The sequence below is a fragment of the Camelina sativa genome, chromosome 13, assembly GCF_030686135.1.
Source record: "Camelina sativa cultivar CO46 ecotype springtype chromosome 13, ASM3068613v1".
Taxonomy (NCBI): Eukaryota; Viridiplantae; Streptophyta; class Magnoliopsida; order Brassicales; family Brassicaceae; genus Camelina; species Camelina sativa.
The window spans coordinates 15,699,184-15,725,571 of NC_141892.1; the positions used below are offsets into that span (position 1 = coordinate 15,699,184).

General features: G+C 36.5%; 2 protein-coding genes and 1 pseudogene across 7 annotated transcripts; 1 reads left to right on the plus strand and 2 right to left on the minus strand.

Annotated features, from left to right (window-relative positions):
• Window positions 1-69: 69 nt before the first annotated feature.
• LOC104736880 (BTB/POZ domain-containing protein At4g08455) lies at window positions 70-1,270 on the minus strand. The gene is made up of 2 exons (XM_010456961.3): window positions 866-1,270; window positions 70-707 (listed from the first exon to the last, which is right to left on the minus strand). Exons 1-2 carry the CDS (start codon window positions 1,217-1,219, stop codon window positions 237-239), a joined length of 825 nt encoding a protein of 274 aa, XP_010455263.1. The 5' UTR covers window positions 1,220-1,270; the 3' UTR covers window positions 70-236.
• A 16,437-nt stretch (window positions 1,271-17,707) lies between these two features.
• Window positions 17,708-19,158, plus strand: LOC147929617 (uncharacterized; annotated as a pseudogene).
• Window positions 19,159-19,343: 185 nt separating this feature from the next.
• LOC104736879 (L-ascorbate peroxidase S, chloroplastic/mitochondrial) lies at window positions 19,344-23,835 on the minus strand. 6 transcript variants are annotated; one of them, XR_015578861.1, is made up of 13 exons: window positions 23,351-23,757; window positions 23,109-23,255; window positions 22,888-23,008; window positions 22,693-22,793; window positions 22,529-22,616; window positions 22,359-22,426; window positions 22,188-22,274; window positions 22,016-22,090; window positions 21,851-21,928; window positions 21,651-21,755; window positions 21,486-21,524; window positions 20,767-20,993; window positions 19,344-20,613 (listed from the first exon to the last, which is right to left on the minus strand). XR_015578861.1 is itself a non-coding variant. In XM_019235123.2 (12 exons), exons 1-11 carry the CDS (start codon window positions 23,576-23,578, stop codon window positions 21,510-21,512), a joined length of 1,113 nt encoding a protein of 370 aa, XP_019090668.1. In that variant the 5' UTR covers window positions 23,579-23,829; the 3' UTR covers window positions 19,344-20,993; window positions 21,486-21,509. The 6 variants fall into 6 exon arrangements, 4 of the variants coding, with proteins under 4 accessions (XP_019090668.1, XP_087338900.1, XP_010455261.1 ...); XR_015578862.1 differs by having other exon boundaries at window positions 23,109-23,252; window positions 23,351-23,717; XM_019235123.2 differs by having other exon boundaries at window positions 19,344-20,993; window positions 23,351-23,829.
• Window positions 23,836-26,388: the final 2,553 nt, after the last annotated feature.

Here is a 26,388-nt window from a genome sequence, read left to right on the forward strand (position 1 = left end):
GTATAACCACCACCTTTCCATTTTAGCAACGATGCAAAAATAAAAAGACATGGACACTGCCCCCAAAAATATCAAAGAAAAGAAATGAAATATACTTCCTACTAGTTTGCAATCATTTCAAGTATTTAATACGGCAAATTTCTAGTGCTTTACAAACCCATGTTCTACTGAGCCTAACCAAACTAGGGGAAATCATTACCTCTTGTTTAGGTCGACAAATAAACACCTTTTTTTTTTCAACCAGATTTGCTTGTGCTAGTTCCTCCAGCTGTTGTGTTAACCTGTTTTGAGAGATAGGCTTCATAGATTTCAACAATTAGACGAGGATCCTTCTCCACGAGCTCCATGTATTCCTCTCTTTTAGTAAGCTTTTCCATATTTTCAGTGATCTGCGACAATGCAGCATCAAGAACATGTTTTGCGTTGTGTTGGTGGGCAAAGGCATAGGTCATGAGAGAGTTGTCCCAACTGAGTTTGGTTACCAAAAACCTCTCACAGTAACTCTTGAGATGTTTCACTTGGTATTTCTCCGACATCACCAAAAGATCACATGCCATTTGCTCATCAAGACATGCTTCAGCTGTGTAGAGATAATATACGAAAGTACGAAGAGCGTCATAAGATACATCGCTGATCTTGATAGTGCCACTACGGCTCTCTTCCATCTCATTCTCAAGCATTGCTTTGAAAACTGGGGAACGACTCACCTAGCAGCAATAGTCACAATTAAAGCCAATAGGGAACACACAGCCTAACTCAGAATTAGCCAAATGGCTCCTTTAAGTAACAAATGATCAAACACTTATAGGGTTTCATAATCTATCAAATGGATTCATATTCTGAAAAAGTCATTAGAGAAACGAACCAGAACGGATTTATGAGCAGGAATAGGAGGAGCTCCGGCGTTGTCCTCAGAGGCGATGAGAACAACATCAGTGAAGGATCTGGAGCTTGAGCTATTGCAGTGATCGAGAGAAGAAGATAAACGGAGGAAAGCAACTTTAGCCTTGAGGTCATCGATCTCGCGTTTGAGTTCTTCCTCAGTCTCGCCGGCTTCAACGTAGCACTCCTTGCAGGTTCCAGCGTCGCGAGGGAGGTACTCTTCTCTACAAGAGATGCATCGCATCGCCGTATCGGTATCGGTATCGGAATCGGAATTGGAATCGGATCCGGTTTCGCTGTCGGAGCCGATTTGGCATCGGTGGTGGTGTCTCCTCATCTTAAACGGTACCGTTTTCAAAGTCTTTCCGTCCCTCTCAAACAATTTATTTAGTTTTCTGAGTTGAGATTTTTTTTTTTTTTTTTTTTGGCTCAACATCAACTTTCATTATCCAAAGATTAGTGTACACTTGGTTTATCCACTCTTACAATAGATTTAATCCAATTTGGCTTAGTAGAGTAAAACTTAGGATCTTAGCTCTGAAAATAGAGAGATTCTTTTGCTACTCTATCTGCCACACCATTACACACACGAGAAGCAAATATGATTTTGTACTCTTGGAAGCTTAGAAGCAGCTCTTTTATGTCTTGAAGAACATATGCATAGGCTGGCCAGAGCTTCTCACTGTTAACTAAATTAACTGCTCCCAATGAATCCATCTCAAAGATTACTCTATTATAGCTTAATCGAATCATTGACAAAATCGCTTGCCTTAAAGCCTCAAACTCAGCTTCGAGAACTGTTCTAGCACACCAAAAAGCTTGTGCTCCCACCCATAAAACTGTTCCCTCATAGTCCCTTAGAACCCATCATATTCCAACAGGGTTAGTCTCTCCATTCCAAGCACCATCTGTGTTGCACTTAACCCAATCAGAGGGAGGAGGTTGCCATTTTATCATACCATTTCCGCTCCTAGAAGTCTGATCCCGAATCAGCTCTTTTGGACCCTTTCTCTGATTCCATTCCATTGCATCCTCCAAAGCTTTCTCCACAGTTTTCTGTGCATTGAAGTCCTTCCCTTTAAAGAGATAATCATTCCTAGATTTCCAAAGTCTCCATAGCAACCACGGTATAATTGTTTCTAGGCCATCTATATGGGGAATAAGAGTTCCTATGTTAAGGACATGGTACATATTTGCATAGATGGAATTGCTCCATAATCCACTCGGTGGAGCTGGAATAGGAGAGAGAGCCCAAACTTGTCGTGCATAGGTACAGAGAAAGAGGAGATGGTTAACTGACTCTTCTTCACTTAGGCATCTAGCACAACTGTTTTCTCTAGTAGAGTGGCGATGAGACAAGTTCTTTGCAACAAAAAGGCAGTTAGTCAAACATTTCCATAAGAAATGTTGAACCTTCGGACTAGCCTCAATTTTCCAGACTTGATGAATTAGGAGATTTAAACTTGGTTGATCCAATTCTTGAGGTCTCCTCCTTTGTTGTACAATCTGAGTGAGTACCCAATAGCCTGATTTTACTGAGTAATGCCCTGTTTTGGTATAATCCCAAGAATAAACATCCTTCCTATGCTTTCCCCCGGGTCTTAGCTCTTCAATCAACCTCATATCTTCCTCGCTACACATCAAATCCATAATGTCCCTCCTCCAATTCCTTTCATTATCATTCATCATGTCATTGATTCGGGAAAGTGAGGACATCAAAGACTTTAGGTGGGGTGGAACAAGGTTGACCCTTTGTAAGCTTCTGGCAGGCTTTGAACTAAGCCATGGCTCCTTCCATATATCAGTGAGTTTCCCATCCCCTATCACCCGTCTCGCACCTTGTTTGATTAGTTCATGTGCTTTGTAGATGCTAAGCCAAGAAAATGAAGGTCGTGATCCCAACTTAGCTTGGAGAGGATTCGATTTACTAAAATAATGACTCTTGAAGATTCTGGCCATTAAAGTATCTGGTCGAGTTAGCATCCTCCAAAGCTGTTTTCCTAACAGAGCAATGTTGAAAGCCTCTATGTCCTTAAACCCCAGACCTCCCTGATGTTTTGGAGTACTAAGCTTATCCCATGCCTTCCAATGCATTCCTTTTGAGTTTTGCTTGTTTGTCCACCAGAAATCAGCCATTACTGAAACCATTTGTTGACAAATTGCTTTAGGAAGTTTGAAGCAAGTCATCGTATGAGTGGGGAGCGCCAATGCAACAACCTTTAGCAATATCTCCTTACCTCCTGGCGACAGGAAGTTAGAATGCCAACCGGAGACCTTTTGCTGGAGTCGATCTCTCAAGTATCCCAGGATCGTAACCTTTGAGCCCCCAAATGCTTCAGGTAAACCAAGATAGAAACCTTCACCTCCTTCCTCAGTAATTCCAGTAAGGCTCTTAATCCGAGGTCTTCTATCCTCTGGAATCTGCTTCCCAAAGTATATACTGGATTTTTGATAGTTGATCCGTTGTCCTGATGCTAAACTGTATTCATCAACAAATAGGAGATGAGATACTGGAGGAGCCCCTCTTGCTACCGTTAATCCTGATATTCGACCTTCCTCCTCTGCTCTCTGAAGCATTCATACAAGCATTTCAGTACAGAGTACAAAGAGATAAGGTGAGAGTGGGTCACCTTGCCTAAGTCCCCTTGCCTAAGTCCCCTTGTCGGGATAATCTCGCCATAGGGTGTGCCATTAATCAGCACCTGATAGTTAACTGATTCTATACAGCTCATTATAAGGTGAATCCATTTGTCTGAGAACCCCAACAGCTTTAGGGCTTCCCTCAAGAACGACCATTCGACTCTATCAAAAGCCTTGGAGATATCCGTTTTGATCGCTATGAACTCCTCTGAGCACTTATTCTTGGAGTTGAGAGCATGTAGAAGTTCATGCGCCACAAGAATATTATCCGAGATGAGCCTACCCTGGATGAATGCTGCCTGAGTATCCGAAACCACATCAGGAAGTACCTCTTAAGTCTATTAGCCAACACTTTTGCTATAAATTTGTAGATAACATTGCTAAGACTTATAGGTCTGAGCTCCGAGAGCTTGACTGATTTAAGCTTCTTAGGGATTAGACATATGCTGGTTTTATTCATCTCTTTATCAATGCTTCCTGTTCTGAAAAAATCCTTGACCATCTCTAGAATCTGATCCTCAAGAAGATCCCAATATTGTTGATAAAAGTGCCCTGTCAAACCATCGGGACCTGGGCTCTTATTCGGATTGATGTGGAAAACAACATTTCTTACTTCCTCCAGGGTTACCGGTTTCAGCAGCTGTTCATTTTGAACCAGGGAAACTGTGTTTCCTTGACCGATCTTATCACCTATTTGGAGACCAACGTCCTCAGAAGTAAATAAAAGGCGGAAGTAGTGTTCAGCTAGTTTCCCCAAGTCGTTGTCCGCATACCATTCCTTTCCCTCATCATCAATCAGGCTACGTATTCTGTTCTGAGCTCTTCGATTTTTGGTTGCCGCGTGAAAGTACTTAGTGTTTCTATCCCCGTTGTTGAGCCAAGAAACCCTACTCTTATCCTTCCAAAATTGCTCTTCATTCCGATACTCTCGATGTAGGTCCTGCTTAAGTCTGTTGAGCTCATCTCTCCTAAGAGGATTCTATCTGGTAGCCAGATCAATTTGACAGTGTAGCTCTTGAATCCGCTTAGCCGCATTAGGTTGGTTATCTCTCTTCCATCTAGAGATAGCCCTTCTGCAATCCGCTAGCTTCTCCATCATTGAACTTTGATTATTATCTCTTGCATTCCTCCAGAAATCAGAGATAAGCTCATTGAATCCCTCCCTTGTTTTCCATCGTTGATCATACTTAAAACTCGCCCATTTCTTACAGTGTTCTCCCATCATACATTTTATCAGAGGGCTATGATCAGAACTGACCTTCTTCAAGTATACCGCTTGTGCTTGAGGAAAGAGCTCCATCCAGAACTGGTTGGCTACAGTTCTATCCAGCCTACATTGCACTAATTCATCATTTCGAGTACCATACCAGGAATATTGATAACCCTTGTGCTGGATTTCCCATACACCACAAGTTAGGAGCATTTTTCTAAATTCCTCACAGGATACATCTTTACGTGTAGGTCCTCCCAATTTCTCCAAGGGATCAACAAGCTCATCAAAGTCTCCGGTTAGTAGCCAGGGACCTCTTCTAAGAATTCCAATCCGGGACAGTCTCTCCCACAAGATACCTCGTTCACTCTGAACCGGCTCTCCATAGATACAAGTCAGATAAAATTCTTTCCCTTGCCATGATACCATTGCATCTATCATCCTTTTATCCGACTGTAAAATCTTCACTGAAACCGAGTCTTTCCACATTAAAGCTAACCCTCCACTCTTACCAACAAGTTCAACTGTATGAAGAATCAAAATATCCTAAATGGCCCACAACATTCTCGAAATAATCACGTTTTTTCTTGGTTTCGCAGAGGAATGTAACCTCCGGGAAATACCGACCTTGTATTTCCCTCAGGTGACGAACTGTCGGGGTATTCCCCATCCCCTGACTGTTCCAGCTCAGAATTCTCATATTGATCTCGAAGGGTTGGAATTAATCATCAACCCTTCTTTTAAATTTGCTCCACGTTTGCTTACGTGAGTCTTTGCTGCTATAGAAGCAGAATGATTCGTTAACCGAGCTGCTACTAGAGCAGAATGATCCGAGTGTGAATGAGTGGTAGAGACTTCCAATCTTGCACTAGAACTCGAGGCTTGAGAGCTTAACCTTTCAAAGACACACGGGAAAGCCTTCTTTTAACCTCCAGATAAATCTTTCTGACTGCTGCCTGAATGGGGATCACCTTTAGTACCAAGCCGTTCAAATACAGTTGGAGATTGATTCAGAGTCTCAGCTTCATCAGTCCGAGCTTTTTTGGCTTGTAGTTCTCCACTAATACTTAGTCTCCTTCTCTTTGATAGCGTAAAGATAGACTCACCAGAGCTTTTAGAACAGTCTCCTTTAGAGTTTCCTTGCCCAGCTCTTGCATCCATTAGTTCCTTTGGGCGCCACTCCTGAGTTGATTTGGATCTGGTCCCATGAGATTGCTTCTTCGGACACTGAAGTTGGTCTTGAAGCTGCTTTAATTGCTGAGAAGGGGGCTCAGATTGTTCTGATTGAGATTCAAAAGACCTTCTAGAAGGATGTTGCTGATCTTGATCTTCCTCTGAGACCACATTCTTCCCTTTACCTTTTGATCGACCAGCAGCTTTATGTGAATCCTTCTTGAGACCCTTTTTCTGGATTGAACGCTGAGCTAACTCCAATGGACAGGAATTCTGGTCATGGGTGAGCCTCATACACGAGAAGCACACTTTCAGCAGTTTCTCATACTCTAGTTCCACTTTTATCACCTCTCCAGAGGAGAATTTAACTTGCTTAACAAAATCCAGTGGCTCATCAGCTTTAAACCAGGCACGAGCTCAAACATACTCTAGAGACGAAGAGTTTTTTGCGTGTAACTCTACCGCTTCTATCTGTCCTTTTGGCTCAATGATACTTTCCACTGCTTGCTTCTTTAAAAGGTGGATAGGTATGTTCCTTATGTGAACCCAAAAGAGGATTCGATTGAGGAAGTCTGGTCCTGGATTAGGCTTCCACTGATCCAGAGAGACGATCCAACCATTAACAAACCAAGGATCACGAAACAAAACATGATACAGATCTCCCTCCGAGTCGAAGATGAATTGAACTTTATTATCTCCAACCCCTCTCCCTTTGACTCTATCATCGAGACCCCAGATTGGAGGTAGAGCTTTGACTAACCCTCCTACTTTATGAGCTGACGGATTCAGATACCGAACAATAACACTCATCGAATTCTCCTCGATTAAGTCCTTATTTTCCAGGTCTGGAACTTCCACCAACTCCCCTTCTTGAAGTAAGTATTGTTCCCTTAACTCTTCCATAAGTGAAAGCTCTTTTTTCTTCCTAGGTCTGTTCATCTTCACAATCCCAGGATCCTACAAACTCCGTAACAAGCCAACAGATCTACAGTCCTCACAGCTCTTTAAGACCTGAAACAACACTGGAAACCGACAGATCTGCAAAACTCACTATCCCTCTATCTAAATCTAGAGACTAGCCACAAGAGAACCAAAGTAGAGTAATGAAAGAAAACAAGGAAGGTCAAAAGGACCTAATGATCCACAATAGGAAATCTAATTACAGAATGAAATCTAGAGTCTCAAGGAGAAAAGATGAGAATCACCGTCGTAAACCCCCCATCGCCGCCGTAAACCCTCCGATGAGTTAAGAACGTTAAAGATTAGAATATATAACGACTTCCCATTTCTGTAGATATAGAATTAATAATGGGAAAAATTGCTAAATAGATAGGAAAATTCTCAAAAAAAAAAAAATCATTTATTGAATATTTGTCTGAAAAATCTTGGTGGAAAAATATTCAGACTTTTATAGTTGATTAAAAAAAATATGAAATTTTTGATTTTCTAATTTCCCATCTACAATAGTTATAGTTTTCAACCATGTTAACATAATCATAAATAATGTTAATTAGTACTTTTTTATTTCTTACAAGGTTTTGTAAATTATAAAAATTAAAATACATAGATTTTAACAAATATTTATAAATCATATAACTAATAACACATAATTTTGGTAAGTATTTTAAAATCAATAATTACATAACACATGATTTTTGTTGGGATTTTCAAACCCATCAAAATCATAAAACCAATAACCCCTCAAAAATTAAAACACATGGATTTTGAAATAACATGTTTTACCCTTGGATTTGAATCATTCTATTTTTTACTTTCAAATCCAAAGTCACTAAACAAATAACATAGAATTAACCAGTTTTTATAAATCATATATCAAATAACACATGATTTTGATAATTATTTTAAAATCAATGATTGAATAACACATAATTTTTTGTTAGATTTTATGAACAAATAACTCGTCCCCTACCCCTAAATCCTTAATCATAATAACAACCATAGTCTTTGGACACTTGGGTTGGTAAGTTTTTCCATGAGAGTTAGGGAGTTTGCTGCTATTAGCTTATCCAATGTCCACACTTTTACCTTTGAGATAGTATGAAATTCGCTTACCTTTTTCGACATAAAAAAGAAATAAATTTGCTTACCCATGGTTTTAGGGTACAAGGATTTCAGCAGGGTTCCAATACATTAAGGGTTTGAGAAAGGTTCTTAGAGATGGTTCAAAGAGGTTTAAAAAGGATTAAAACAAACCTTTTGAGAGGAGAAAAGAGTTTACAAAGCTTGGATCCTTCAAATGGTTTTTGGGGGTGGTACAAAATCTTATAGGGATGGTTGGAGCAGCTTATGGAGGAAAAAAAAGTCACCGGAAAAATACGCCAGACCTTCGGAACCAGTAATAATTGGGTAATGACCGTTATGTATTTCCATTTTTAAGAGGAAAAGGTAGGTGAGATCCGATTAAAATATTTTTTTTTCTTTGTAAGAAAAAATAATAAATAAAAAGCTCCATTTTTTTTGGCTTGCCTAGGAAAAGCTTGAGAGGGTTTTTTTGTGAAAATATATGGTGAATGTATATAATATACATTTTAAACATAACTAATAGTAATAAATTAATATATCATATTGTCAATAATTTACTATAGAAATAACTAATGTTTCATTAATAATTTAAGGCTAGGTTTTAAATTTATACTTCTTAATTAATATAACGGTCCCTGGATACCAGCTCAATCCCCAAGACCAGATTTATGTAACGATCCTCTAACGAATACTTGGTACAGAGATCGGCTCGTCGAGCATTTTGATCCAATGGATGTCGCCTTGATAGAGGCCATTCCTTTCAGTGTTTCCCCGTTGGCAGATTCTTTCGGGTGACACATTACAAAATCGGGTAAATATACGATTAAGTCAGTGTATGATACGGCTCACATGGGCATCCCTTTTACGTTTCAGGTTATTGGGTCTGGTCCAGATATTACTCCTCTCCTTGCTGGAGTATGGAAGGTTCCCTGTCAACCAAAAATAAAACATTTCATGTGGCAGGTTTTGACGGGCTGTATTTTGGTTTCAGCCAATTTATGACATTGGGGCATCGATTGTGATGTTGGATGTATGAGGTGTGGGGCGGATGTAGAAACTATCAATCATGCAATCTTTGAGTGTCCACCTGCCTATCAGGTTTGGGCTTTGGCCCATGTACCGGTGGGACCACACCATTTTCCGACGGAGTCTATTTATACTAATGTAGATCATTTTCCTGGGTTCTCAGAATCTGGACTCCCAGGTAGAGGTTTTCCCTTGGCTTATGTGGTATATCTGAAAAGCGCGGAATGCACGGGTTTTTGAAAATCAGGCAGAACGCCCTGATGACATTGTGCGAGTGGCGCAAGGTGAAGCGTCCTCCTGGCTGCAAACCCAGATGGAGGCTGAGAATGAAGAGTTCTCCACCTCCCCTCTGGCCCCCTCCCTTCGCTTATGCGGGCGTATCCCTCCTCTTCCCTCGGTTTTTTCTGGTTATAGGTGTTTTGTTAATGGCTCTTGGAAAGAAACAGATTCTTTTGCAGGTGCAGGATGGGTTTGCCTTTCTTCCCAAGGATCGTCACCTTTACGTGGAGCTACCAATTACCAGCGCAGTATGTCTCCGTTGCATGCAGAAGTTGAAGCTTTCATTTGGGCGATGCGTTGCATGATTGGACACGATTTCCGGGATGTGGCTTTCTTTACAGACATTTCGGACTTGGTGAAGATGGTGTCTTCTCCTTACGACTGGCCGGCCTTCGCAACATATTTGGATGACATCAAGACTGATAGAGAGGAGTTTGTTTCTTTTTCTTTATCTTATATTTCTCGTAATGCAAATGTACAAGCGGATTCTTTGGCACGTCAAGCCCGCTTTTCTCCGCATCAATGTTTTGTTTGTAAACAATTTCCCTCCAAATTGGTTCTTTTCTTGACAAAAAAATATTTAATATTAGTAAGATAATAATAATGCAGTCTTATTCTTCATTTTTTTTGTCAACGTCAATTTTATTAGTATTTAATGCGAGATAAACTTTTACCACGAAAATTTTTAGTTCATTGTTTTCCAATCAACTACGTTTTTATTTTTAAAACTTTTTTTTTTATGATAAGTAATTTAGTTGACAATTATAAATATCATTATTCGATTTATTTATTTGTCGCTAAAATATTTTTTCTTTAGTTTTATCGTTAAAAAATTGTTTATCATATACGATATTTGATTATCTTATGTTGTGTTTTTCGTATTTTCCATCTTTATGATTTCAGTCTCTGAATTGTTAGTTACTTTTTTTTTTCTTGTCGAAATGTTTTTTTAATTAATTTGATTAATGTTATGAGATTGTAGTTGAGAAACAGTAATGGATGTGGATTCAATACATCAGAATAAAATATCATCAAATTTGAACAACCAAAGCGAGCTAATTTATGGGCAGCATCTGAGAAAGACAAAACAAACATTTTGAATTTCTTAGACCAGAATTCTAAGAAGTGTACTTTTTTTTTTTGAACAACCTAAGAAGTGTACTTAAAAAATTGTTTTCGAATTCCAAAATAATACTTTTTAATTGCACTTAAAAAACAATTTTTACACATGATTTTAGTGGCGATTGAGGTAATTAAGTGACTGATCTTAACATTCTTTTTAATGTACTTCTCTTTTAGTATAAGTATAAGATATAAGTAAGATTCTTTATGGTGCATCGTGCATGAGAAGTCTTTTGATCGTCTCTAGGCGTTGCCTAAATTGCACTTCTAGTTAATTTAATTACTTTAAAGAATAATAATACTTTCGTTCAACAAAGCCATTGTTCGTTGTCAATAATTACACTATGTACTTTATACGGCACACATAGGCTTATTAGTTATTACACATTTACACGAATAAAGAATTTAAGCAATTATATAACAACACCATTGTTGGCAGAAGAGGATACAAAAGTGTCAAAGGTGCTGTTTTTAAGACCTTTTGTCCAAGTCTCAATAAAACTTTTTGTATATAAAAAGAACAAACACTCGTGTTACCATGATTGTTGGAATTAAGATAATCTTATTAGGCTCTCTTACAGCTTCCAAAAGACACTAGTATTAGTGTCGAATTTAAACATACAATATACATGAAGAAACTATTTAATGCAAAAGTGGTCTCTCTTGTTGGCCAATTGACATCATCTTTCCTAAACCAAACACCTAGGCAGCCTCATTGATCTTCTCTTATATACAATCATCTCTGTCTATCTCCCTCTGTATCCCTCTCATTAGTACTTGATCATATTTGTATCAATCTTCACTCGACGATTAAGATGACGCCGTTTGTTTGGTGCAGACGAATGTGTATGTTCTTGGCTCTTTTGTCATTTCTTTTACTTGCGTCAGAGGCTTCAAGATTCCCTCAAGTCCATTGGGAACAAATGCTCCCAAAGAAGCTTCCAATCCCTTCTTCTTCTCCTTCGAAAGGCACCAATTCTATAAGCAAATCATTTTCTACATCTTCCCTGAATACCAATTCCTTCAGCTCCTTTACATCTGATGAAAAAGTTTAGATTAAATCTTTGGGAGATCATTCAATTGTCTGACTTATTATAACGGGGATCAGAAACGGGAGACGGCATATGGTCCTTTAGCTTACAGCCCTTACAAACGCTGTCATGATTGTTGTCAAGGAGCGAAAGAGAGAAAGAAAAGTCTGATCGTCTACATATCCCTCTCACAGATTTTATTAATCTCACAGCGAAACCGTAGAAGCATAGAGTAGATATGTCAATCTATGTATGTATATTATTATTACCTTCATTGTCCCGACAATATCATCACTTGTAATTGATTTATAGAATTATGGTAAGACTAATAGTCAAATTTCTTTTGTTGTAATGCAAAACTTTATTCCAACAAAAAAAAAAATAAGAATAATAACTTTTACAAATTACAACTAATTGTGGCTTAGTGAAAGAGAGATATATAAAATAGAACTTAAGACTTTGGTTTACAACCAAAAATGTAGCACGTCGTCCAAGCTATAAAACTGTCCTACTGCGACTAGTAACAACTTTGTCCTCGATAGATGTCTAAGCGTGAATAGAGAACCTTGCCTTCAAAAAATAGTTTTATTAATCATAACTTTGATCGTGGAGTTCTTGGTGAATCAGCCATATTCCATAAACCAATTGTGAGTTAGGCTTTTATATATTTAAATGTAAATCTATTTACACTAAAACCTCTATAAATTAATAAAGTAGGGACCATGAAATTTTATTAATTAATAGAGGTTTTAATTTATCGATAAATTAATAAAAGATTTTCTCATTTTTATTATTTTGAAAACTTTTTCTATTACAAAATAAGATACTTTTGTTATCATTCACATTTAAAATTTTTTTTTTTTAATTTATAATTTTAGCTATCGTAATAGGATGAATGTCAATTGTTTAGTAGATTATCTAGGTAAAAATGATAAATGTTAGAAATTTAAAGTTTAGAAGAAATTGTTAGTACTATCCTTTATGGTAATGATGAAGTCGAGAAAGATATTGCGATACCTTTAGAACCAGTTACTAAAAAAACAATTATCGAATCTAAGACTTTCCATAATTTTTGGATGCGATTTGAGAAAACAACAATGAAAAATATTAGAGATGAGCTCTAATAAGAATGCAAATTAAAGAATAGCCAAACAACAATTGAGTCATATTTCACTATATTTTTTAGATATGTATATATATATAAATTTTTTTATTTGATTATTAATTTATGATATTGATAGGACCATATTTTTACATAGGATTTTCAAAAAAATTATTATTTTATTATTTTATCGAAATATGTCATAATTTACGCCGGCCCAACTCAAGACCGAAAGAATTTATTAATTTATAGTGAGTATTAATTTAAAGAGTATTAATTTATAGAGGTTCTATTGTATATGTGAAAAATATATATAGAAAGAATCAGTTTATTATATTTAAAACTCTATGTATGTATTAAACTCAGGAAATTGAACCTATGGAGAAACTGAAATCTTAAAGTAATTTAAAGTAATTTCTCATATTAAAAGATTCATTACATATACTGAAATCTTTTTATTATTTTGATAAAAGTAATTGAAGAAACTAATTTCAACGTTCATTATATATGTATTGTTTTACAAAAGAATAAAACTCTTTTGCATTTATTAAGTTACTTTCGTCATATGTTTCTATAGTCACATTCCGTTTTCAATTAACTATAAAGAGCTTATTTAGTTTTGTGTCTAGAATATCAAATACAAAACATATTTAATTACATTCTTTTCATACAAGAAATATTAATCGGCAAATTTCACCTATAAGAAGATATGACAAAATGTAACTCTGAGATTACTACGCTATTCCTTGTTGTAGCTCTGGTTTGCACTTTTGTTCCTATCTTTTCAGCTGAAGAATCTGAAGCAAAATCATTATGGATTCTTGTCTTAGTTAAAATCAATCCTAAGTGTGCCTTGGATATAATCGTCGTTTTTTTGGAAATAGAACCATCACTAATTCTTGTTGCCACGATCTTGCCCAAAAAGGAAAAGTGTGTCAAAATTCTTTCATTAAATATATTGCTGACAGACAAGTCTTAACTTCCCCTGAAACACAATATTTAAACAAGAGGGACGACTTGTGGAATAATTGTGTCGTAGTCTCTAGCCAATTGTATATTCCTTAACTTATGTTGATGGAAATTTGATAATTTTTATGTTGTAATATTTATTTTGTTCCAACTAGATCTTTTAGCAGGTAGATAACTTATTTTTATGATCAAACGCACATATAGATATCTCAACTTTACATTTTTACAATAAAAAATAGAGAACTATTCACATATGAATTAAAAATTAATGAGACATTTAAATATTAATAGTGCACATCATCTTGTTGGGTGAATTTGACATCAATTTATGTAATAAATTTAGACCAACGGTATACTCCAATAATGTTTTTTTTTACTTTTTATTATGAATATTGTATTGATTTTCCCAATTTCAAGACTAAGAAATTATACAATTATTACCTCTATATTCTTTAGCTCAATTCTTTAAAACAAACCGTACATAAATTACCAAAAATGATTAGAAACACAAAATTTCAGTCCTAAATTCTACTTTGGAACAAAAACTTGAAGAGGCTTTGTTAACTCGAATAAATTATAGGTTGAATCATGTATCTTTACGAATTCCATATGTATATTAGTGTTAGAATTATACACAAGTTGAAGGAACTTTGATACTAGGTTGACACTAAGAATATTTCCCACATAACCATGTTTTTATTAGCTGCCTTGGTTGATCTCGTTGGCCGAAGACTCTATCTGGAACTCCATTCATCAAAAATGCTTTGGTTTTGCAAGTACTACGTAAGAACCTTGGTTTTTGCTCAATTTGTGGCATTGTGTGCTGGTTCTAAAACATTGAAGTTTCATGGCCTCTTTCATCCAATCCCATCAAGCGACTTCATGTTTCACCCTTATACCATCATCTTCATTTTAATTGTGATGTTAGAAACTAAAGAGAACAAGCCTGTACCTTATCTCTCCCTGTTAAACCAGCTACATGCTTTGTGTTGTGTTCTAAATTTCATTGACCAAGAGCACCAAGCGAGAGAGAACCCACCTGTATTATTACAGTTTTACTGTTATTTTTTTGTCATTGAATGGGTCTTGTTTCACTTGCATGGTATGTTGTAAAAGTCTTGAAGCAGTATGGTCTTATGCCCTGGAACCCATCGCTTCTATCCGACGACTTCAACCAAACTTTCTTCATCACCATCTTCATCATCTCGACTGATTGTTATACAAGTTATCTCTAGCTCTACCAGTATGATCCGGAACCTCCACTGTGATGCTGAAGCAAACTACCCTTGACCATCAAACCTTGGTCTGCTGAACCTTTACCAATTCGCTGCTCATGTAAGTGCTCCTCACTCCGGTGAGTTTCTTGGCTATGGCTATGTTCTTAACGTCACTATGTCTTTCGTCTGTGACTATCTTGTCACCTTTTGATCTATTTGAGGGTGGTCAATCGAGCCGTGATCTCTCATGTTCCAAGCCGCTGTGAAATGACTGTTTCATAGCTCTAATGGACTCTATCTACTCCTTTATAGCTTTGGGGAATCCCCCTCTTTGAAAACTCGTTAACCTTTTAAATTTTGAGATCTTTGAATCTTCTGTCGTACTCATATTTATGTTAATATGCAGGGTCTAAGAAATAGTAGAACTTTGGAGAAATGACAAATGGACCTACGTTTTGAGAATGGAGCAAGGGTTGCTACATTAGCTGTAGGAACATTTCATTTTTTTTTGTTTTACCTTCTGGCATGGTTTTAGAACTTAAGAATTGCTATTATGTATCTGTTGTGACCAGGAATATTATTTCTAGTTCTTGTTTGGATTTGGAAAGATTTCATTTTTCGATTAAAGATAAGTGTTGTTTGTTTCATCATGGTGATATTTTATGGTAGTGGTCCATTAGAGAATGGACTTTATGTTCTGAATCAAAGTGTGCCTATCTATCACATGAGGACTAAAAGATTTAAGCCTAACGACTTGCATCCTAATTTCCTTTGGCATTATCGTTTAGGCCATATAAAAAGAAACACATTCAAAAGCTTCATAGTGATGGACTTTTGAACTAATTTGATTATGAATCATATAAAATAGATAAAATAAGATATGAATCTTGTTTGTTGGGTAAAATGATTAAGGCTCCCTTTACTGGACACAATGAAAGAGCTAGTGACTTGTTGGGCCTTGTACATACCGATTTATGTGGACCAATAATGGGCTTAAGTGCCAGAGGAAACCTTGAGTGCTTCATTAGATTTACTGATGAGTTCAGTAGATATGGTTATGTTTATGAAACATAAATCTTGAAAAGTTCAAAGAATTTCATAATGAAGTACAAAAACCTAACTTGGCAAAACAATTCAAGCTCTTCAATCAGATTGTAGAGTAGAATATTTGAGCCAAGTTTAAGTGATCATTTGAGAGAATGTGGAACTGTCTCAAAATCACTCCTCTAGGAACACCTCAATGGAATGGTGTGTCTAAAAGAAGAAATCGGACTTTATTAAATATGGTTCGGTCAATGATGAGTCACACAGATCTTCCATTATACTTTTGGGGATATGCTCTCTGCATTTACGCTAAACAGGTGCCCATCAAAATCAGTTGAAAGAGACACCATATGAGATATGGACTGGAAAACTTCCTAATTTGTCTTTTCTAAAATTTGGGGTTGTGAAGCGTATGTCAAACGTTTGATTACTGATAAGCTTGGACCCAAATCAGATAATTGCTACTTCGTTTGTTATCCTACATAGACCAGAGGTTATTTTTTTACAACCACACCGAGAACAAAGTGTTTGTTGCTTAAAATTGTGTCTTTTTAGAGAGAATTTCTTTCTAACTACTAATTGGAAATGATATTTATTTTCTTAAGTCTGTTAATACTTGACTTGGAATTTTTTTTTTAATGAAAGACATGGGAGAAGGTACGTACATTCTCGGAATAAGGATCTATAGAGATCATTAAATTAATGAAATTTGTTTCAATATTATTTAGTTATAAGATAACTAAATAATTGTCCCAAAATAATTTATTTTATTATTATAGATCATTAAGTATGTGACTTGATCATGAAACCCTATAAATCCAAGATAACATAAATTGTTGAGGTCCTTAGTCAAGGTTATTAAAATGGGACATTAATAACTATAAATGACTAGTATGTAAGGTGATTAATGACTAAGTTTTGTAGAGTCATTGATATGTAGTGTTAAAGTCAATCACATTAATATGTGTTAGAGAACACAATATTGGACTGACCTGCTATGAGAACTCTACAAGAATGTTATATGAGTGTTATAAGAGTTTCTCATCATAACTATAGAGTATAGTCTTTTGACCTGAGTTTTTCATGTTTTCTTATACATGGATTGGGCCGCTTTGATTATGTCAAACGTCAGCCGTAACGGGTGATTATAAAGACAATAATTGAGCATATTATGAACTGTGTAAGGAACAGGGATGGAACAAGATGGGATTTGTCCCTCCTATATAATAAATATCTTTGGGCCTATAGAAGATTTGATACTGAGAAATGCATGGCCGTGCTCAAACTAAGTGAAAGTCAATCGTTTGTCTTATTAGTATAAATCAGAGTTTGATAAATATGATTTAGCTTAATAAGGATGGCACTGTTTCTTGCCTTATGCTAAGATCGAGATATAGCGACAAAAGGATTATCAGAATAGATGATTCTACTACAAATGGGAGATTGTTGGGAATGTCCTGAAATCATTTGTACTTATTCTTGTATAGTCAAGGTTCGAAAGTCGTATAATATTAGATCATTATAATGTTTTGCTAGAAAAATCTTATAATCGATGACTTTACAAGTTCATTACTAATAATGTTATACGATCCTACATGGTCACACACCTAAGCAGATTGGATTAATGTTATGTTAGGTTGTTTAAATATATACATATATGTATGATATATATACTTGTGCACTTGTAATAAATATTAATACAATACATATATGTATATTCGATATACATTTAATATTTTATGTATATGTGCACGTGAAATAAAAGGCAAGAGATGACTTCTCTTATTATGGAGAGATTATTCATGGGATTTTGGGCTTTAGCCCATTACTAAAACTAAGTCAAACATATTCGTTTAAAAATCGGGCGCCTATTCGCTAGGCAGTGGTCAATTGTCGAGTTTAATGCAAAATCGGTTAACAAAATCGGTCTACAATTTTTTTTAATGGGTATTTATTTGATTTAAATCGAATTGGGCCGAATATATTTTGGTCAGGCTGCGCTGCTCACACCATCGATCTGATGCTTGAGGAAGTTTCTAAGTTGTCTTGGTTTGCAAAAGTGATCAGTCAAGCTAAATCTCTCATTGTTTTTATATATCCTCATCACAAGACATTATCCATGATGAGAACACATACAAATATGAAGGATATTGTGAGACCAGGAGCAACACGATTCGCCACATGCTTCTTAACACTACAAAGTATATATCAGAAAAAATCACAGTTGATGTCCATGTTCAGCAGTGATGAGTGGCATGACTGCAAGCATTCTAAGTGTGTAAAAGGAAAGCAAGCATGTGATACAGTTTTGAGTTATGCATTTTGGAGTAGTGTTATGGTGGTTTTAAAAGTGTTTTTTTCCTATGGTGAAAGTTCTATGAGATTTATTTATGGAGAGATGTTAGAAGCTAAAAAGTTGATCAACGAAGCTTCAAATCATCTGGAAAGGAATTCTCAACCTATTTTTCAGATTATGGATGAAAAAATGAAAGGTAGATTGGATTCTCCTTTGCATATTGCTGCTTACTTCTTAAATCCAAAAACTCTGATATAGAATGTGATAAGGAGATCAACGAAGGATTTCTTGCTTGTGTTGAATTTTTTTTATCATGGTGACTTTGAGAAGCAAAATAAAGTCGTCAATAATGAGATTAATATCTATAAAAGCAAAATTGGCTCTTTTGGTAATAACTTAGCAGTAAGAGGATGTCAACAAAATGATGAAAATTTTGATCCAGGTTTGTCTTCTCACTTGAATTTAATTTTGTTCTTGTCTGGTCATTTATATGTTTTTTTAGATATCTTAAAACTGTTAAATATAGGGAATTGGTGGGCAACTTATGGATGTCATGTACCTATGTTACAAAAGCTAGCAACTAGAGTGCTTGGTTTGACTTCTAGCTCTTCTGGTTGTGAAAAAAATTGGAATAGCTTTGAAGCGGTTAGTTTCTAATCTATGTTCAGCTTTTAGGTTTGAGTTACTGATTAATTCAATATTTTTATCTCTTTTAAGTATAGTTATTTATGTTACAGCCCTTCTTCTAATATCTCTTATTAATTTTGCAGATCCACACTAGGAAAAGGAATAAATTAATGGTCAGTCGTCTAAACAGCCTAGTTTATGTCAAGTTTAATGCAAGACTTTTTAACAAGCACAAAAAAATCAAGGAGAAAGCGGTGGATGTGATCTTAGATGATGGTAATGAAGAAACTGTGGAAGATTGGATTGCGGAGCAACATCAAGAAGACCAAAGTACTTGTGTTGGTATTGTACCTAATACCCAATATTCAAAGGTAAGAGAGCTTTATGATGATGATTTTGAATCTGAGGAAGAAGATGAAGTAATGGTTGACATGGATTTTGAACCGAATGTATTACATGGAACCCCTGAGTTTTGTGGCACACCAATGGGTTACTAAGGTTTGATTTTTGTTGTTGTTGTGTGATTATTTGTTGTTTAACGTGGCACACCAATAGTTCTTGTCATCTAGCTGGTTTTTATTATTATTTTTGTTTGATCTGTTGCAGTTGCAGATAATCAAGAAGAAGTCTTCACTAAACAAAAAAGTCTAACACATGCTAATTACTTGATCATTGAAGAAAATAAACGAAGAGGAAGTAATTTTCATTCTTTTTGTGACTTTTCCATATTTTTTGTATCCTCAGGAACATGGATATTAAAATGGCAACTGATGCACTATATGTTGGACGTATATTTGCAAACTAAAAGGAGCATAAGATGCTATGACTTTATGCAATGACAATGCTGTTTACTTTTAGGATAACCTTTCTTTGTTTGATGCTTCTCGGATATTGTTATGCACAGGAGGAACATCATTCTAAAGATGAGGAACGTCTTCCATTATAGTTGCTATGTTACTCCAGATACACGTCATCTGCTCATTGCCTCGCTCAATCACGACTAAGCCATCATCCATCCCCTCCGATACACTGCCAAGAAATGCATGTGTGTGACATGTAACATTGTCACGCACTGGTGGTGCATCACCCCATAGGGATGGATTGTCTTGCACTACTGCTCCCCCGATTGTAGCACTAACATCATCACCGAAGATGTTTTGGTCTCGCAACTGCTTTTATAGCTCTATCCAAAGTTCAAAATCTATTAGTTCCATTGTGCTCTCCACCCTTCCTTTTTATGGATCCCATTCAGGCGGGTATTCTTTGTTAATCTGTTCTGTCCACTCGTCAAAAATATAATATAGCTCATCCTTAGAGCTCTCCAATGCTTCACCTCCTAGGTCAGCATAGTCTAACATCTCGGCTGGACCCTCATATTCTATATGGGGTGAATATTTTGTCAAATTTCTCAATATCAAGCCCGATGGACCATTTTCCTTTTCATACAACTCCACTAACATGTCCATTGCTTCCTGTACACTGTCCCCTTCCACAATTTTTCCATGAGTATTAGACCCTTCTACAATATCATCAATTGATGTCTTTGAATTGACCTTCCTCTTTTTCCTTGGTTTCCTCTTCTCTTCCACTCCTTTCCTCTCACATTCTTGTCACCTAAGCTTCAATCATTTCCCCACTCGTCGTCTGATTCCTTGTGCATCATTATCTCACCGTGGACTTCTTCAACATTTCTCAAATACTCTAACAACACTTCATCGTCATCGTCCATAGTTTCACCTTCTTTATCACACTCATATTTGTTTCTTCGACAGATAAATTGTTGTTCTCTAACAAGACGGACAAGAAGTTCGTTTCACCGTTCTGTCCACACGCGATAGACAACGAGGGTTGACCACCAAAAGATAACATGTTGCATTCACTATTCTTTCCACATTCGATAGACAACACGATTTGTCCACCCTCGACCAAGTTGTCCACACCGTTCTTCTCACCTGTGGTAGACAACATGGTTTGTCTATCATAGGTTGTCAACACGTTTTTCTTGTTCATTGAAACATACAAATATTGACCACCACACTCTTCATTCTTCACTTTAAACTGTTCAAACTCAACATCACTACCTACTGAAACATGGGGCATTTTACCTTGTGTGAAGACAATGTGTCTCCTGGGTGCCAAAAGTTTAACTCTATGTTGCTTTCCTCTGTTTGACACCCAACAACTCTCATATCTTTGCCTTCAACCCTTCAAAAGTAGTATTTCTGTCGATAGACAAAAATCCTGTCATTTGCCTATCACGAACAGAAAACTTCCACACCCCAATATTTGAACATGTTCATTCACCCACAAAAACACACACTCTACCGTCCATCTGCAGAAATATGAAAAACATTTTTTACCACAATTAATGCAATTTTAGCTTTTCCCCTTCGATTAGTGTTTAGTTTTTCTTGACAAACTGTTAGTGTGTAGTTTAAATAATTAAATCTATAACATGAGTGCTTGAACCAAAAAACAAAAAAAACTATAACATGAGTATTTTATTCAGTGCCAGAAGAAAACTTGTACGATTTTTGGATAATGGTGAAAACGATCAAAATACTTTCGGCTAAACAAAATCAACCAAAAGATATCTGCAAAAGCACTCAAGAGTAAAAGTTCTCCGACAAATTTCTTTCTCAACATCATCACTTCCTCGGTTCGTCCCTTTTCTTCTTTGACATTATTGAACTACGTTTTTCTAAAATCACAAGTCCAGCTTGAAAGAGGTAAAACCAGAGAGAGACAGAAAAAAAAACATTGTGAACACTTGGAATTTTTTATCCATGACCGCAAAATAAATATTAAGAAGAAGAAAGCTTACTGGACGAGTAAGTTAGGTGCCCCATTAGATAACGATACCCTACACAAAAGATTCATACTGATCAGTTCTTATGCCCCTGCACTACTGTCTTTCAAGGTTAATGTTCCTTTAAGATCATCTTCATAATGATGGTAGTCTAATGATAGAAATATAAGGACTACAAACCTCAGGAGGGTTAAATTGTGCTCCAAGATTGCTGAGCTTCGCATGGGCTACAGCGTAATCCTTGAAGAATGCATCCTGATCTGCAGCATATTTCTCAGCATATACCTGCAATTGCATTGCAGTTTTCAGTTTTGAAGGAAATGACTCGGCAAGTTCATTAGTATGGATGTGTATGTTTTAACCTCAGTGTTTTATTTTACCTTGAAAGAAGAATCTTCAAAGATGGCAGCATCAGTGGGTAGGACAAGGAGATCTTCATCTCTCTTTTCCTTGATTTCCTGTTACAATAGTTATATTATTAAAAACGGAAAAACGAAGACTTTCATAACAAAGTGTGAAGAAAGAGTTAAGTTCTGAAACGCAACCTTAAAGTAAGAATTGTCAAACTTCAGCCACTCGGGTGTCCATGACTGTCCTCCTGGTGCCCCAGGTCCCTCTTTCTATAATGCAAAGAATAACACATGTAAGAACTAAACATTCGAAATGTTCCGACTCCATTTACGTTTTGCAGTACCAGATTTAAGAACTGGATTATACCGTGTACTTCGTCTCAGGCTTCCCCCACCCACTACGTTCTGGCCTAGATCTTCCCAAGGTGTGAGCACCAGATAGTGCAACAATGTCCTGCAGTCACAAAAAAGCCTTTTGATATAAATCATTTTATCAATTGATCTTTCATAACTCAAAAACAAATTCAACCGCAATCACCTTGTCATCTAGTCCCATTCTGTAAAAAACTTCTCTGAGATGATTAGCAGGTGAAGGAGGACCAGCATCTATAGAACAAACATATAGCATCTGTAATTAGTAAAACTTGGATATACTGATGTAACCAATGAACATCCAGCAACGCCGTTAAATAAAGACACTATATCCACCTGGGAGCCTTCCTTCTTCAGGACAATCCTCAGGACCAGAGGCATCAACTCTTCCATATTTCATAGGTATTTTAGGTCCTCCAGCTTCCTGAAATATTCCGAAAACTTTTATAGTAAATGTTTTCATAACCACTAGAACTAGGTTTCAGAATTATCAACCTCACCTCAATAGCAGTAGCACTAGCCAATTGGAATAAGTCAGCATAAGTGATCCCAGAATATTTTTCTTTGATATCCTTAATCAAGTTCAAAGCATTCACAAGACCTAACAAAAGAAGCAACAAACAAAGCTTATAAGCAAACAAACAAGTGTAAGAAGATGTTAACTAACACATATGGTACTATAAAGTGATATTTACCAGCATTAGCAGCATGCTTAAGCTCAATATCGAATCTGAGACTTCCATTAGCTCCACCTCTCTGTGGCCATTCCTTGATGTTCTTGTTGTACGTACCAGCATCATGCCACCCTAATCGAACCTTTGATTCAAACACAGCACAGACATAAAGATCAAAATCAATTAAACGTAGAATTTCTTAGGAATCAGAGAAGATTTTTTTTTTTTTTTTTTAAACGCACCAAAATTGGATGGCAGAATTTGGAGTTGAGAAGCTCTTTGATGTCTTCTCTAGCATTCTTCAACTGATCAGGATCCGAAGAAGCTGAACATTTCGTAGCGGCGGTGGAGCTAAAGCTCCGATTCACCGACGCGACTCGACATCTCTTCTGAAATCCAACAGAAATGAATCAAATTAGGTCGTAAGACTATAGAATATGACTAAATCAGGCTACGATTTAGAAGAGAGAGAGTGAAAGTATACCTGAGCGAAGGATGAAGAAGAGAGAAGTGGAGAAGAGACGAGAGATCTAGCGAATGAGAGGGAAGTAGAAGCGGAGAGAGTGAGTGTAGATCTGGAGGAGGAGGAGCGGATGAGACGAGAAGCAGCGGTGGTAGTGCGGAGAGAAGAAGACATGGTTGTGGTGGATTTGGGAGGAGGAGAAAGGACGAAGCTGCCGTTGTTGAGTGTGAGAGACACACGCCCTGCCATATTTGGGGGTATAATAGTAGTTTTGATTTTGGAAGAGTCGGCTGAGATTAGCGGCAATGGATACGGCCACGCCGATAAGGGTTTTTGTGTGAAATTAGGTTCACCAACCCACTAATGCACATTGTTTTATTTCAATTCTTTAAGAGTTAATTAGGTAGATGATTAGGAGATACTGTATTAGCTATGCGGCCAAGTTCTTGGAAGTTATGTAAAAAAAAATTGCATGTGGAGGGCGACAGAGTGCTGTGGTTACAGGTATTTTTCTCACCATATTGGTTTTGTGGCTAGTCATCTACTGTATTAGTGTCCACATCACTCAAAACAACTTGTTTTCACCTTATCAAATCTTTATACTCTCTAATCAGGATTTTGAAATTTGATCTCATATTTGCACGATGCCTTGATTAAAGGTTCATTTGTTAGGTTGCTTGGAATCCTTTAGACAATCGTTAGCGGAGAAACCCTCCTAAGTTACTCATATATTAATTAATCATATAATTAATACTAAATTAATTAAATCAATCTTATGAGAATTTTACCAAAATCATTCTTCCATTAGAAAACCCAAAGAAAGTTGCTCAATTATTTAAATAATAATTTTTTAATTTATGTTTATTAATTATCAAATTTTAATAATCTAAAATGACAAAACAATTATTAAACATATTTTACAAACTATGAAAATAAAGAAAATAAATTAATATTTTAAACATATTTTATATTAAGATGAACACACCAATACTTGTCTATATGTCGTTTTGTATAGAGTTAGGACTTTCCTTATTTGATCTTTCTCTATGCATATATATAGAATGTAACTAGGTTAATAAAAACCTAAGGAATGAAAAACACTCCTTCTCCCATTCTCGCCGTCCCCCTATACTCTCTAATCTCTCATCTTCTATACTCTCTAATCTCTCGATTTCTTACTCACTCTCTTCATTCTCACTCGTGATTAATTCTTACATGGTATCAGAGCAGTAAAGCTCCTATTCTACAAAAATCTCAGTTTGTTTATTCCGAAACCAGATTCAGATCTAAGATCTCTCATGGATCTGAGCAAAACACTAATCATTCCGGTCACACTCAAGGGTGGAAACTACTTGCTTTGGGCAAGAACCACAAAGATTGTGTTATGTGGTCGTGGGCTTTGGAAGCACATCGAGAAGAATGAAGCTACAAAGGAGTTCACGACTCTAGAAGAAGGTAAAGAGATCGTGGCTTGTGATAGTGACAAATGGTTCCAAGAGAATCAAAGTGTCCTAGCATTTATCCAAAACTCCTTGGATGCACGGATCCTTGAGTCGTATTCTTACTGTGAGACGGCTAAGGATCTGTGGGATACCTTGAAGATTGTGTTTGGAAATGTCTCAAACCTCAGCCGTGTGTTTGAGGTAAAGAGAGCCATCAACAATCTCAATCAAGAAGAAATGGAGTTCACCAAACATTTTGGGAAATTTAGATCACTTTGGGCAGAGTTGGAGATGTTAAGACCAAACTCGTTAGATCCAGTGATCTTAAACGAACGTCGTGAGCAAGATAAAGTGTTTGGTCTCCTCTTGACGTTAAACTCCTCATACAATGATCTTATCAAACACATCCTCCGTTAAGATAAACTCCCAAGTCTCGACGAGGTATGTAATCAAATTCAAAAAGAGCATGGCTCGATTGGTCTCTTTGGAGCTAAAAGAGACTTTATCACCGCCAACAAAGGAGAGGTAGCTGTTGCAAACAAGGATTAATACAAAGGTGATGGGAAGAACCATGTCATATGTGACCATTGTAAGAAACCAGGTCATTTCAAAGTTAAATGCTGGAACCTTCATCCTCACCTCCGACCAAGAAGTATCAATCCAAGGGCAAACCAAGCGTGTGGACATGGGGAAGGTCAAGCTCAAGTGTCAACTCAAATCACTAGAAGTAATGGAGCAGCACTATCAGCTTCCTCAGAGGTGGTGAGGAGATCTGACCTCGATGCTCTCATCAAGGCTCTAAAAGAGTCTTCTGGTAACGCTTATCTTACTCTAAATGCTGTTAAACCTCTCATTGTGGATTTTGGTGCTTCACACCATATGATTAGTGACTCTAAGCTAATTAGTGATATCAAACCAACTTTAGGGAATGCGATAATAGCAAATGGAGATAAGGTACCAATTAAGGGAATTGGAAATTTAAATTTGTTTGATAGAACCTCTAAAGCGTTTTATATGCCCAGTTTCACATCGAATATTTTATCAGTTAAGAAGGTGACTAATGATCTTAATTGTTATGCAATCTTTGGTCCTAATGATGTATATTTTCAGGATATTGAAACAAGTAAGGTTCTTGGAAAAGGAAGCACTAAAGATGATCTTTATGTTCTTGAGGATTCAAACCTTACCACTGCTTTATCTTCTTGCTTTAAGACAATAATCGATGAGACTAATGGTTCAATTTGGCATGCTAGACTTGGTCATCCACATTTTCATGCATTGCAACTAGTTTTACCTAGTTTTTCATTTAAAAATAATGAGTGTGAAGCTTGCATTCTTGGTAAACATTGCAAAACAGTTTTTCCCAACTCTTCTACTATGTATGAGCATTGTTTTGATTTAATTCATTCTGATGTTTGGACATCACCATGCTTGTCTCGTGAAAATCAGAAATATTTTGTTGATGAAAAATCGAAATATACTTGGTTAACTTTGCTTCCATCTAAGGATAGAGTTCTTGAAGCTTTTCTAAACTTTCAGAATTATGTGACTAACCAATTTAATGCCAAGATAAAGATTTTGAGATCAGATAATGGTGGGGAGTACACAAGTCATATG